Here is a 15,212-nt window from a genome sequence, read left to right on the forward strand (position 1 = left end):
TTCAAACCCCGGAGCATTTGTATTTCACTTTGAATTAAGCTTTGTCAGATGAGCTCCAGGCATCACTAAAGCAGAGTGAACTGGTTGCATAAAACTTCAAGTTCAGTTCCTTGTGACTCTGGCCACAACAGTACTACAATAACTAATATATAGAAAAGAGAATTTCCGTATCTTCAGAAGATCCCACACACTCACTGTGGAACAAATTCCTCCTAATTAAAAATTGTTCCAAGGGAAAAGTGGAAGAAGAGGTAGAGTATTCAAATATTTTGAAAGATATTTAATTGAATTTATTTCCTTCAACCAGCATCCAGTGCCCAGACAATAGTTCAGATGGAACTGTGCAATTTATTTTAAGGATGATATGCTGCACAGTCACATGCATCTCTAGATATGGATAAAACCAAAAGAGAAAATGCTAAATGAAGCTAAATATGAACAGAAGTATAACAGACTTCCCTGGTTTTCATTGTGAAATGAAAAGAAACCAAAAAAAAAAAAAAAAAAAGGAAACAACGGGTACTAAAGAGAGTAAGGCAAATAATTAACATGATCTTATTTTATGACTAGAAAATTCAAGATACATTAATTTAAAATGTATATTTCTGAAATGGTATCCCCTTCAGTAGAGGATATGGAAACAAAATATTTTATTACCTTTTGTAATCTCCAGGAGAAAGTTCTTCACACTGAAACACTCAGACCTATTTTCCTCTGACTTCAATATGCCATCCTCAGTTAAAACACTAACATGTGTCGTGGTGCGCACAACACCTGGTGCTCCCACCTTTTAAACACAACTCCACACAACCCCACGCAGGCAAACTAAGCTTTTGCACTGCCATTTCCTCACTTTATAGTAACGATTACATCCTTCAGTTTACCAAAAGCAAGTAGGCCTGTCTGGATGAGCAAAAGGACCACATTCTGTGGTCTCAACCTCGATGAGAATCCCTGTCAAAACACAAGTGAGTATATTTGTCTGCACATTAACCAGCCAAGTTTTAACCTCAGCTTCCACCAGCCCACAAGAAAGAGCCCAGGGTAACGTGTTTAACATTTCCCAATCGTTCACACTCAAAAGCATGCTATAGTTACTGACAAAGGCTTTTTGTTTTCAAGAAGTCCACCACATACCAAAGATAAACAAGACAAAACAAACGATTATTAATCTTCCTGAAAATAACAACGTTTGACAAGAAAAATAAGCTTAGAAACAAGCTCAACCCAACGTTACATTGACTTGCTCTCTTGCTTCCGCACGCTTCTCTCTGGGCAATTAGTCTTCATTTAAGATGTTTTCTCATGTTCCCTGAAGTTTGCTTTAGTAAGTTGCTACTTAATAACATTTAGACGAAGAAAAGCAAAATAATTTGTATTTTATAGTGAACTGCAAGTCACTCAATATGATTCATTGTAGCACAGACTGTCTTAAGAGATGCTTCACATCAGCCATGTGTTATTCCAGTGCTGAATGCAATTCATGTACCCTACAAATAATTATGCAAAAGCACATTATAGCAGTACTTTACTGACTAGTACAACGCCGTTAAAATAAATACTTAGTATCTTGCAACCCAATAGCCAGGAGCTTGTAATTTACAGCCCATCAATATTGAACGACTTTGACATAAACACTGATCGTTAGTATATGTGCATGAGCAATGGCTTTATTTCTCACACAGATAGCCTTAATTTTAGAAGACTTGAATTTTTTTTTTCTCTGCAATGATTCATAAAATAAAATGTGCATTTCCAGAAAAACCTCTTTCACATTAAATATCCTAAGACTTTGGAATGTAAAACTAATATGCTGAACTGGCTTCATCAAGTATTTTAACCTGCTACCTAATATACAATTGCCTTTCACAAGTACTGATTTAGGATAATCCAATGCAGATTGCAATGATAGAAATTCTGGCTAGATATGAGATGGGGGGATTAAAAAAAAAGAGTTCACAGTAAGGGTGGTGAAATTTAGGATGCCTAGCAAGGCTGCAAAATCTCCACCCTTAGAGACACGTAAAACTCCGACAGATGGGTCCTGAGTGACCTAATCTCACTTGGAAATTGCGGCCCTGCTTTGAGCAGGAGTTTGACAAGATGACCTCCTAAATTACTCTATAATTGTATGACAATGTAAGGGATGCCCGCAGGCACACAGGAAGTATATCCACACCAGACATCTTACTGCTTTTCCATCTTACGGAAAGAGAGAACAGAACATGACTGGATGCAGACATCAGATCACTAGGGGTATGACGGACTGCACAGCTTGAAGACTCCCATCACTGTTCAGTTTCACAGTAAGATAACTGCAACCATTGCAGGGGCATTTTCTTACCCTCAGCCCTACTGGATATATAGCCTGCCCTGAAAGCAAGAAGTGGCAGAGAACCCATGCTGGAAATTTCTCTGCTGACCATCACTCAAGCACAGCTCTCTGATCCTTTCTGCTACCTAAAGTAGCAAACGATTTGGGGGAAGAGATTAGAGAACCAAAGGCAAGGAAGAGGCCACATGATAATGTCAAGTGGTTGAGTCACACTGCTGGACTGAAGATTTCAGTCTGTGCTCCCAACAGCTTGTGCATTTTCCAGTAGAGCAGCAGGCACAGCATGTACAACGCTTGTGCAGATTTTGCATGGGACATATCAGACCAAGAAGCCACATCATGTAGAGAAAACACCTACAGAGCATTTTTTTATCCAAAGAGCACCACCATCTCCTACAGAGAAGAAAAAAGCTGCTGAAAAGACAGTGAGCGGTGCCTTGCTTCTTGAAAAGGCTGCACACATTCCTGCCAGCTCACTTAGCTTTTAATTTGGGAAGAAGGAGAAAAAAGAAATCTAGCAATTCGTTGATGGACAGCTGCCAACTCCCTGAACAACTATGACCACCAGGTCTCTCTCTCATCTATAACCATTAATCCTCTCTGCTTTCACCTCCCAGAATCAGGTCTCCTCTTGCCTGTGCCTTTTACTAGATTTCTGGGCTTGCATTCCTGGACACATTAAGTCCCAGCTTAAAAACTGCAATGGAGCATTCTCCCTGCTAGGACGCTGAAGTCCCTGCCAGGTGAGGCTATAGGTTCAGATCCAGTCAGGCTGCAGAAGACCTAAATGCAGAGCTTCCATGTTCTGAACCAAGGACTCTGGCTTCCACGTGGCCATGCCACAGGCGGGCATCTGCATCATTGCCATTAGTTCTGGTCAGAAAAAGCCTTGGGGTTTGACAAGAGCAGCCAACTACAACCTGATACAGGAGAGATAAACTGCTCCCAAAGGCTGTCACAGATGCCTGCCTAAGCGTGCATGCTTGTGCAGCCCAAACCAGCATTTAGCTTTACGAATTTGCAACAGGGGAACTCCAGCTACAGTAAAGAGAGAAAAAGCATCTCATCATTGGCCCTGGTGACATGAAGCTGATCAACAAACAGAACAAAAACAGAAAGCTTCCATTCAAGGCATCTTTTAAAAATTAACAGAAAGGAAAGAAACTAATTCTAAATCTTCATTGAAGTTCTGAACCCACTTCAAATAAACACCTGTTTTCCCTCAAGTGATCGTGTTACTCATGGTGCTAGTGAGCAAAGAACTCAGTACTGGTTCAGGAGGAACTCGCTCAAAGTTAATTTATCTTTAAATAATTTCCCAAAGACTTAAGTGCAACTCAAATGTTGCATCAGCAATGTGAGAGGAAAAAAAATAAATCTGAATATTCTTTCATAAGCAAATCCAATACTAAGAGAAAACTCAAATCAAAGCACGGGTTCTCAACAGACTGCTTGAGACCTTTCATTCCTCAATCTCAGAAACACAGGTATAAGACACTGTTAAAACAAATTAAACTTAATTCAAGAAACTACTTCCCATAACCTAATTTAAAATTTTAAACAAATCTCAGAAGAGAGCAGTACGTCCTCTATGAAATGTTCTGCTGAGTTTAAAAAAACCTGTATAAATTAGCACACATGAGCAGCAATTTCTCATGAATGTTAATATAACCAAACTAAATTCAATAAACATGAAGGGAGAAAAAAAAATTGCAAGCAACATAGTTATTGCTTATCTGGAAGAAATGCAAGTTCAGATAAATACAAATTTTATTTTGTCCTGGTGACACAGCAGCAGTAACACACTTTCAAAGTTCCATTACCAATGTCCCATTGACTGCCAGTATGGTTTAGGCCCCGAGCGCTTCTATTGCTTTTGTAAATAAAGATGAGGTTATTTCCAAAAGGTTACCAAAAGCAGCAACTTTTCCATTTAAAGGAACCATATGCTATGCATTTAACTGTAGATGTCCCAAAAGTCTTCATGCTGCATCCCCTCCCTCACTACTTCCAGTTCACGGTCTGAGCCTAACACTCATCACGTCGGTCTTTATCATGACTGGAAGTTCACTGAAGCAAGAAGCATCTCTAATATTTATTTGGATGGTGCCTAGAACACACTTCCAGGCTGTGAGACATATGTTTTAATTACTGCACTACGAAGCTGGGCAAAAAAATTCCACCAGTTAACAAGAAATAGTTTAAAGTGACAATAGGTATTAACAACTGATGGATACATATGCTTTCTGTAGGTGGCTCTACCATAAAAAAAATACTAAGTGCAAGACTTCCAAATAACTACAAAGCCTTCCTTCCTGAGGAAGCATATTAATATTAGAACTTCAACATCTGTTCTTTGAAAATTTTAAAGTGTCTGAATCCAGCTAATTAGCTGGCACAATTATGAAGAACACCGCTGACAGCCATTTCAACAGTACATTGGGGAAGATACAAGACTGCACCACTGGCAAGATACTGAAATTTAAATACCTCTTTATTGTCCCCGGAAGATCCAGACTGAATGGAATTTGATAGGAGGATGCCAAAGTGTCATCCACAGCCTTGCTTACTTCCTGTAGTTCTCTCAGAGAAACACAGCCAAGCAAAGCAGTCAGTTCACAGTCCTGTGACTGAATAAGCCGATCTTGCTCTTCAATTTCTCTTCTCAGCTGTTGATCTTTTGTTTCTAACATGGCCAGTCTTGCTCGGAGGTCTTCAATTTCTTTCTGCATAGAAAAGAAACATGAGTTTACTATGAACCCTGTAAAGAACTCCCTCCGCCCCTAGAAGAAGTCTCAGTACAAGTCTCAGAAGTAACATGAATTAAGGTGGTCCAATTTAGCACCAATATTAAACGAGAAGACATTCTTTTTGTTGACATACAAAAATTCTTATACCTTTTGTACTTAGAAAATGTAGTGCTTCCACAGTTGGAAACTCCCTACTTTACATTTCAACACTAAATTTCAGGTTCCTCTTCCAACAGCAACTGCCAGACACATTTTACCTTTAAAATACGTGGGTATTTCCAAGTTAAAAACTCCTCCAAAAAACCCAAAACCTCAGAGTTCAACCATGACAACAGAATCTTGCTACAGACTGGTAGCTATCTGAACAACCATCTCTCTGTCCTCCTGCAGAATATTCCTGCAATAATTCCTCTAGGCTTCCAATCAAACATTAGGCACGGGATGCAGGTGGTGAATCACTGTCTGGCTAGTCCTTTTGATTGTTAATATTTAATTTTGATTAACAGCACAAAATCCTACCCTGGCTTAAAATGACCAGAGCTTCAAGGTCAGTTGTACTCTTGCCAGAAGTTCAAACCCCATGCGTTACAATACTGATGTCTCTTGCAAGAGCACAGTCCAATTTTTCCTTGAAAACAGATCGCTTGCACCCAAGGAAAAAGCACTTTGTGAAGGAGTCTGGGTTGCTGAGTTAATAAAGTTATTTAATAAGTGGCCCTTGGCTCATTTGTCCCAGAATTTGAAAAGTAAGGGGAAAAAAACAAAACGAAAACCAAACAACAAACACACACACACAGAGAACTACTTCCTATCAAAGTAGTTTAATACCATACTGGAGAATTTTATTGCAGTTCTACATTTCTTACCATCTCTGTGAAACTTTGCAAGCAACGTAAACTATTATCTCCGCAGACTGAATGTTCACCGTTTTCCATACAACCAACAAGAGGGGTTTCTGAAGTGCTATCTATAGATTCTCAAGAGAAAACAAAGCTCATAATTCCATCCTCTGACCACATTCAGTCCAGAAAAAAAAAAATAATGGGGAAAAAACCTCCAAAAAACCAACAAAAAAAACCCACCCACAAACAAAAATTTTTCAGGGCTAACTAGGCATTATAACCAACATTAGAAACTACCATATAGCTTTTTATAGCAATTCACTCCTTCATTCTGTCTGTAAAATGGCAGTAAGAATATCTCTTCATCCAAAGCAACATTACGGAGATAAAATTAAGTGGGTTTGAATCACTTAGATGCCATGTTGTTTAATGCTGTAAAAGAAGCCCATTCACAAATTAATAAATCTGCATCCAAAAGGGAGTTTGAGTGGCATACAGTAAAAGGGTGCTGGGGCCAAATACTGAGTAATGAAGATAAAACGGTACTCTGAATACCTGAACAAGCACTTTCCATCTTCAGCAATGTATGAGGCAGGAATCCAAGGGAAAAAAAAAAAACCAAACAACAAAACAGGCATGCTCACACAATTAAAGATTCTCATAAAACATACATAATATGCACAGATAACTAACTTCGGCATTTCTTTCGTTTTGGAGTGCTTCAGTTCAAAACCTTAACATTCTTTTAAGATTTTCAATGTAATTTAAGTGAATTTTAGTTCACTAAATGCTCACTTTGTCACGCTTTCAGGCTTGCTGTACTGCAACAAGCTCCCTGAGTATCACCTAAAAAAAACAACCAGAAGAAACAGCTCTTGCATGTTAAAAGGTTGACTGGCTCAAAAATTTCAACTTATATTACTGCTGAACACTAGATTCATCAATTATTTTCCTCCTTTTTTGGTTTTAGATTTAGTGACAAGAGAACAGAGTGGCCCACGTTTCAACCCACAGGCATTTGTCAAGGACAGAAAGGTCAGCAGGCCAAAACCATCAGTTTTGTTTCTTTCAGTCTCAAATCAGTCTTTTAGCACGCACAAAGGACAATTCTGTCTCTGTGTTACTGGTTTGGGAATGCTGCCAAAATCTTAATAGGCTCTACTTAATACAAAGACCTTCATATTCTGTGAAAAACGTAGTAATTGCAATCACCGCAATAAGCAACCTACATGGGAACAGAGAGGGAGATGAACAGAATTTGGTTTTACAAACACACTTTTAGTACTGAAATGTTTTTACAACAGAAATAGATACCAGAAGCACACAATCTGCATTCGCAGAGAGAAAGCTGTTCTGCTCAGGAATAGTTCACAGGCATTCTTGGGAGAATGGAAATTTTAGTCAGTAAACTGGAATTCTCCCACATCCTTTTCCAGAAACTACAAGAAGCCTTTAATGTGCTCTTGGTCAGCCTCCAGGGACAGATAAAAAGGACTTACAGTCCCAGCACGGAGCAGCAGATGATACTCGGCTCACTAAACATAAGCTGGAGTTTTACTTTGTGGGTTTCAGTTTAAGCTGAGATTTCTAACACGACAGTTAATCAGTACTGGTTGTAAACCTCCAGCTTCACTTATGGACTGGTGTTCTCCATGAAGTACGGACTGCGGCAGAAACCTTAATATGAAATTTTACATACTGTCACAGGCTTTCAAATCCCTGAATACAAATGCAGAACCAAAAGGAGAGAGGGCAGAAGCAAAAGGAAAGGAAAGAAAAGTAGGGCTGAGGAAAAAGAAAAAATTAGTAACAATGACTTCAGATCATGTCAGATTTTGGGCAGAAGCAATCCTTAAGGGATGCTGGGAGCTATCAAACCGCATAGTCCAGCCTTCTCCAGAACCTCAAATTCACAATGATTTTGATCAAATGCTCGTAAATAGTATGCCAGTACAGCAACTTGGCTCATTTGTCCCTAGTATAACTACATAAAAATAAAGATTCACCTGGAGCAAGTATAAAGACTCCACATCCACTAATGTTTTAAGTGCAGCAGTTTTCAGTTGAATATCTTGAGATGGTTGGCTGGATATCTAGGTCACCAAAAATAGTTTTCTGGACACCGATAATGTTGAACTACACTGTCTCCTCTTATGTGTTGATGAAATAAATCTAAACAATACAAAGGTGATGACTAGGATAGAAAAGACACTTCATCTAAATAAGATTTTGCAATGGCCATCTAAGATGCTTTTCTCTATTTCCTTCTAGGTTTTATATATATTTATGTGTAGACAAACACGCAGATGGTTATACTATTGGATCCACCAAAGGCAGAAAAATATCGAAAATAATGAGATTTCAAGGCAAGACCACAGAAAAAAAGAAAACTAGACCTACTAGCTAGGATGTCACATTGCTGAGCGTGATCACCAAGGTTTAAAAGGAGGTGGAGGAAAGATTTGTACTAGACAGTAAACAGATTTTTGAAGGCTAGTGAAAAGAAAGAGCTGAATTTTGCTTAAAAGGCTTGCAGATTTAAAATTGGACAGAAGCCATCTTAAAAATATTCCATTTGCCAAATTACCACGTTGTGACATCACGTGTCAGTGTAAAGTTATTGTTGGCAAATGCCAACTGCTCTGTGACGATTCCTTCATCCTTATGAAATGTATCAATCATCTTTCAGGAACAAAAGCTGGTGAATTGTGTATTTCTAGTCAGTGCTAACCAGAAATGGATGAAAACCTTGTCTGCAAACAAAAATTTCTGAAAATCATTGAAATATTAAAATGGCCAGTTAGAACATAAAAGGAACACTTTAAAAGATAATGAGGAAAGTTAAAGCGTGCACACCAGCCACCAAGCCTTCCAGTTCTGCTTCTCCATAATGAGATTAACACAACTCCTGTGGCTGCCATCTCCAATCATCACTTAGATTATCAACTGGACCACAGCCAAGGCTCTAATTGCTGCACAGAAGCAAAGTCGCTATTACAATAAATTTATTTAAATCTGTGTGACAGCTTACAAGCTTTTTCGCTACACAGCACTGGTTCTTATGGACAACTTTGCAGTCCTGTTACCTGTAACCATTTCTTTTCTTGAAAAAGTTGGTTTCGTTTTGTGGCCAAAAACTGCATCCTCTCCTGGTAAGTGGACCTCAAAAGTTTATGCTCGTTTTCATGCCAAAGCTGGGTTTCTTCATGTCTAACCCTTTGAAAAAAAAAAAATTACAAAAGCTAAAAATCAGCACTAGCACCAGGTATCGACATCGCAAAGATTAAATAGAACAGAATACTACATGTTACCTTCAGAGTCATAACATACCATCACCAGAATGATTACATTTTAAGCAGATACAGTTAGAGAACAAGAGATTTTTCCTTGGCATATCTTCCTTTATTATCTCAAACATTTACACTGTTTTTACAACACGCTGAAGAAGGAAAAAGGAAAACTTGTATAGCTTCAGGCTTCCCCCAGCTTTTTCATATTTCAGAAATTTATCCATCACTGCCTTGAAAGAGACAAAACTAAGGCATGTAATTTCTATCAATATAGAGAAAAATCTCTCTTAGACAGAAGTTTAGAAACTTGCCAAAGCCATTTTTGCAGCTTCTGTCAGCTTTTGGAGACTACATTAGAGATCATCTGGAGTGTTTGCTCCATGATGCCAAATTTTACTTTTCTTTTGCACAGCGAGTTCTTTCAAAATCACAGTCAGCGGGAATCCTCACAGTGGTCAGTACAACCCTCAGCTGTAAAATCTTTGCATGATTGGACCCCAAGGCAACCAGTGCATTAAGTGTCAAGTCTATAATCAGCCTCTCAAAATGCACCTACAAGCAACGCAAACCTATTTTGTCTTGCACATTCCTGCATAGAGGCACGCATGCTTGCAAGGCCAATTGTATTTCTGTGTTCACCTCTAGAGACAAGCGCATGCATTTCCACATAAAGGGCAGAGATGCATTTCAATATCTTGTTTAAAACAAAGACTGTTTTTGAAGCATGACTTCTCATTGTAATCTTGCAAAGCAAATAATTCCATGCCACATACAAAACACGCATCGCAAGTCTGGTTTAAGCATGATTAATCACACAATTATGATCTCATGCACAGCTGTTTAACAAGCGTGTGGAACAAGAGGTTCCAGTCTCTTCTGCAGGACCGTCAGAAGACATGCATCCCTCTCTGTGGGCTGAAGAACGTACTGAAAAAGCAAAATAAAACCCTGGTACTAAAATAAATGGCATTAATATTTAAACAAAATAGACATAATGACAGTGCAACCATATTTTTGTAACAAAAAAACAGATCAAAGAGACATCCATATTATGAGGTGCTAGGCCATCACTGTGTATGTGCCTTACAATCATTATAGATTGCTGTGGCTCCAACAGACCACACTTCTCAGCAGCTCTGAAGCTGCTTTTAGCCAGAGCTGCACCTCTCCAACAGCTGTATGCAATAGAAATTTCTGAGTGGCCCATCAAGATTTCGGAAACATTCCACAACAGACATAGGTTATTCTCAGAAGCTCCTCTGAAATCCCCATGTACGTCTGCCTTCTTGGTACTGAGGAAACAGAAATAAGATCTCTGATCTCACCAAACCTAGGTGCTCGCACATACACGGCATTGTTCCTAAGCTAAACATAACCAACCCTGGGCTCCTACCACCTGCCCCCAATATCCTGTGTCAACACCGAATGCGCTCACCTAAAATCTGATCTCAAATAAACAAATAAAACCAAACTGGGGCATGAATTTCACTATTACGTATTAAACTACCTGCCATACACACTTTTCGTTTCAAAAGTTCTTTATTTGCAAAAAGATGAGACTGTCTTAACTCCAGTAAAACTGCAATGATCTGGTCTTCTGGGGCTAGTCTGATCATCTTTTCAGTTTTCCAGGTGAAAAAAGAAATCTTGGGTATACTGGTTTTGTTCCAATTGAAATTGGAAACTAAAATAAAACTGAAGCCTACAAATTTTCCTTGAAGAAATGCTCATGTTTTCCACCCTGTACTATCTAAAAATACTGTTGGAAGCAGAAAAATTTTAAACACCAGTATTGAAGACAAAGGGTATGTTTGCTACGTCAACAAGAGAGTCAGACCACAGATAAAGCAGTGTAAAAGGCTACAAGAATCAAGCCAGGAAAAGAAAGGGCATCACAACAACAGTCAAACTCAAACACAAAGAAAGGCGTGTGCACAAGGCAGAAAAATGAAGAGTATATTCATGTGACACTGAAGAGTACACTGCTCTCAGACCTGTGCAGAGTTGCAGATACTATCATCCAAAGAACAGGAACACTTTCACAAAAGTATATATATTATATAAAAAATAGATTATCTACACATATAGGAAAAAAAATTAAGCAGACTATGTATTTCAAGGATGCTTTAGTGACTCAATTTCTATGACACCAAAGACAACACCACCTCTAAAGCAAAAGTTATCGTTACAAATTAAGGCATAAATCAAACACATCTTAATGACAAAATATAGAATGCTGTATCCTAATCTTCAAGGAATGGTAAAATGGCTTCTTAGGGCTTTAGAAGGTAGGAAGAGACAGCTCTGAGGGAGGGCAGTTTGTTTTAAACCTGCCTCATTACTAAATACTATAAATAGAGGCTAAAAGTACCCTTAAAAGTTTCAAACTCTGCAATAAAATCCTATTATCTGTACTGATTTTATCCAATTTTCACGTCTAAAAAATTACACCCAAACGTACTGACTAGCACACTGCAGCCTTTTTACGTACAAGCTGCCAGAAAACAGGTTTTCCTTCTTTCATTTGTGTTACTGCATTTGAGAATAGCTTCCAATATCTACAAAGAATCCTCTTTCTTCTAACAACAGTAACCACAGCATAGCTGAAGACAGACCTAGAAATTGAGACAACGTTTTCTTCCTAAACTAACTACCTCCCTTGGGTCATCCAACACATCTTGCATTCCCCCAGTCTTTGAAGTTGTTATCCCTTCAAGAGAAGGTTGAGAATTTATTTCTGTGACTTTGTACAATGCTGAGTACATTACTGCCACCTAACAAGTGATGCATAAAAGGAAGCTCCCGAAGATCTATTCATATCAAAAATGAATCTGTTTTTACTTTATATTTAAATATATCTTTTCATTGCCTGGAAAAGAGCATCAGAATTAACTCCACAGGGAACCATTGCTCAAGCTGCCTTGCTGTTGTATGCTCAAGCTGCTGTGTCAAGGATTCAATTCCATTCCCACTCAACATCAGTGAGGTAAGTTCCATTTAATACACCAGTTTGTGATCACTGTTTTTCAGTGTTGTCCTGAAAGAATAGCAGAAAGAAAAAAGGTGGGGGGACAGGGGGGATTTTCACAAACAAGTTCTATATTGATATGTTAAATGGTCTTTAAAACTTTTTATTAATATTATTCATAAATTGTAGTCTGCATTTTGAAAAAAACAGAAGTACCATTTTACATAATAAGAAATCAACAAACTTACTGATGATCGGCAGCCCAGCGCAATGCTGCTTGAACTTGGGTAACAAACTTATCCAAAAAACTCCTAACTGAAGGATGTCTTGAAGGAAGCTGAAACTTTGAAGAATTTTTCTCTTTCTCCAGTTCTTCCAGTTTCCGTCTAAATTTATCAGCTAGAAATCAAATTTGGGGGAAAAAAAAAGTTAATTAGCAGTAACAAAAAGGTTCCATTTTACCTGAAGAAGAAAAAAGGTCAATCAACAAAAAGTAAAGACCACCTCACAGACAGTTCTTCCCTCTTTGGTAAAATATATTGGTCTGTTTTGCTCAAGGATGAATTACTAAGACTACAATGGAAAACATCAGATAACCAGGATGCTAAGCTACTTTCTTCTATGACAAGGACAAAACTGCCAGCTTCCCAGAACTTTCACAGAGTTTTAATTTGGTAAGGCTCCAAAGAATTGGCTCAAAGTTATCATCTGTGCTTTTTTCCTAGAGTAACAGCTCTGAATTCAATTCTAAGAAAACTCCTACTCTTCACTGCTCCACTTTTAAAACAATCTTAGATGGCAATTACACATTTGAAGTCTAACCTGTTTAAAAAAATTGTATTGTTATTAGGTCAAGAAATGAACACATACACATGGTATCTCAACAATATATTTCATCAGAAGATGCACATGGAATTACAGCAATTTAGCAATTAACTTATGCCAGGCTCTCCCAAGTTATGCTTACTTTATCATCCAACAAAAATATTTACTTTCAAATTTAAACAAAAACAACAATGGTTCTTAAGAGATTGCTTTGACTCTACCATAACATAATACCTACACATTTCTTGAATTCTTCTCTCTGTAAGTTAGTTATTTTATGTCCCTGTGTTGAAAACAAAGGAACACAGTTCCATTTTTAATTATTATTTCAGTACATGTATTCTCTATAGTGCCAGTATACTAGCAAAATCACATACGTGACAGGTAACAAGCCTGGCTGGCCCAAGCCAGAATGCCTTCGAGGATATATTGAGCTAGCCCACAAATGGAAAACCTTTACAGAACAGTGCTTTCCTCCTGACCTCGCTGCCTACAATTCTGCATGATTAGCATTCCTTCCCTTCCAACATTTTCAATACAACGTGTTACTATCAGAACATCCATCTGTGCATGCTTTTTACTGCTTATTGCTTTCTTTATCCTCTGAGGGGTTTTAAGAAGAGGGGTTGTTTACATTTGCTGGTTTAGTGAAGTGATCCAGTTTTACAATAATCTATCATTAGTACTGATTTCCCGTCTGCTTCTGTGCCGATGGGGTGGAATAAAGACACAGAATGAACTAATGAGACTAGATCTTCTCCCTAGGCCAACAGACTGTTCTAGGGCAGTTAAACTCATGGTTTTGCTATTATTAGGGTGCAAAATGCTGCCAGAAGGCTCTAGCTGAAATGATCATCATCCAAGTTACTGCAGGGTCCAGCCCTTCCCCCAACAACCATGCTCCTCCTGCAAAGGAGAAACACCTTTCCAGCAGCAGAGGTGAACTACATCTGTGGCACGTTTCCCAGGGAGCAGAGCTGAAGACATTTTCCCTATCCTGATCACCACAAGGAGACTGGAATTTGGGCCCAGGTGAGATTCCTGAGCCCATACTTTGACCAGAAAAACATATCAGCATTTGCATTTCGTGTGGAATTCCAAATGCAGTCAGAAATACCACTGTTACGACCAGAAGAGTAAGGGCTGGATTGCGACCAGTGACCACATAACACCTGAACGAGTGGAAACACCTCCTTTTTCTCAAGCCATTCACCATCAGGCTTCCTGCGTTACCCACGCGGGAGTCGCAGCAGCCCTCTACACCCATTTAACGACGCTGTCATTTTTCTTCAACGTAATTATGCTCACACGGTGTTTGTGCGTCCAATTGTTTCAGCGTTCTAGTCCTACCCATCCTGGCCCTAGAAACAGGCTATTTTGGGAAGGAAAACAGATGAGAGGATCCACATGCCTATTCATTCCCTCTCTCATTAATCCTTGGCTGCATCCCGCTACACAGTATTCAATTAGTTTCTACTAACAGACGTTTCTAAATAATTTGTTCCACTGGCATTTTATAAGTGCTATTGCTGCCCATATCCGCTTGTTATCTCTCAGCACCAAATGATTTTTTTAATCCTTTCAGCATTGCAGTTTAGGGTTACGTCTCAAGAGACTCCAGCAGCATGGAGCTGAACACTGCTGCACGCTGCTTTGGGGCTCTTCTGGAAAGGAAGAGATCCAGGCACCTCAGTGCCAGCTGCACAGCGGGGAACCATGCAAATAAGGCTCAATTCAGTCCAGCTTTCAGCCCTGCAGCTCACCAGAGATCTGGATTAAGCAGAAGTAATGGAAGTGATCGGAAGTCTAGCAAATAGGACGTGTGAAAAAGAGGGCAATGCACAGGGTTCTTCGATCTAGTGGAGGTAAGGAGTGAGGGGAGTAATTTTCTGTGCTATTATGTGCTGCAAAAAAAAAAAAAAAAAAAATGGTAAAACAGGGCTTTTCACTTCTTCTCACAATTTGAGTCCTCAGCAAAAAAGACTGAGTTGAGCCAAAGGACACAAGGAAAAACATTAGATATAGTAAAGCACTAAACCGAACTGCTTGGGACAGAGGAAGTCACCAACGTTGGTTTTCAGGTCAGATGAACATCGCTCAGGAATAGCTCCAGCATAGTTTTTAAGACCGAGGCCAGCAAGATCAACTGTCTTCTCCTGAGATCCCTCCACACCAGATTTTCCAGGATTTTTCAGCCAAATA

General features: G+C 38.9%; 1 protein-coding gene across 4 annotated transcripts in view; it reads right to left on the bottom strand.

Moving 5' to 3' along the window:
* The window catches only part of DISC1 (DISC1 scaffold protein), a 207,852-nt gene that overhangs the window by 135,735 nt on the left and 56,905 nt on the right, over positions 1–15,212 (bottom strand). For all 4 annotated transcript variants that reach the window (XM_055810644.1, XM_055810641.1, XM_055810642.1 and 1 more), the window contains 3 exons: positions 12,434–12,584; positions 9,014–9,143; positions 4,826–5,061 (listed from right to left, as the gene is read on the bottom strand). In XM_055810644.1, the coding sequence (XP_055666619.1) occupies positions 4,826–5,061; positions 9,014–9,143; positions 12,434–12,584 (517 nt within the window). The remainder of the gene's footprint in view (positions 1–4,825; positions 5,062–9,013; positions 9,144–12,433; positions 12,585–15,212) is intronic.

The sequence above is a fragment of the Falco peregrinus genome, chromosome 7 (assembly GCF_023634155.1).
Source record: "Falco peregrinus isolate bFalPer1 chromosome 7, bFalPer1.pri, whole genome shotgun sequence".
NCBI classification, from domain to species: domain Eukaryota; kingdom Metazoa; phylum Chordata; class Aves; order Falconiformes; family Falconidae; genus Falco; species Falco peregrinus.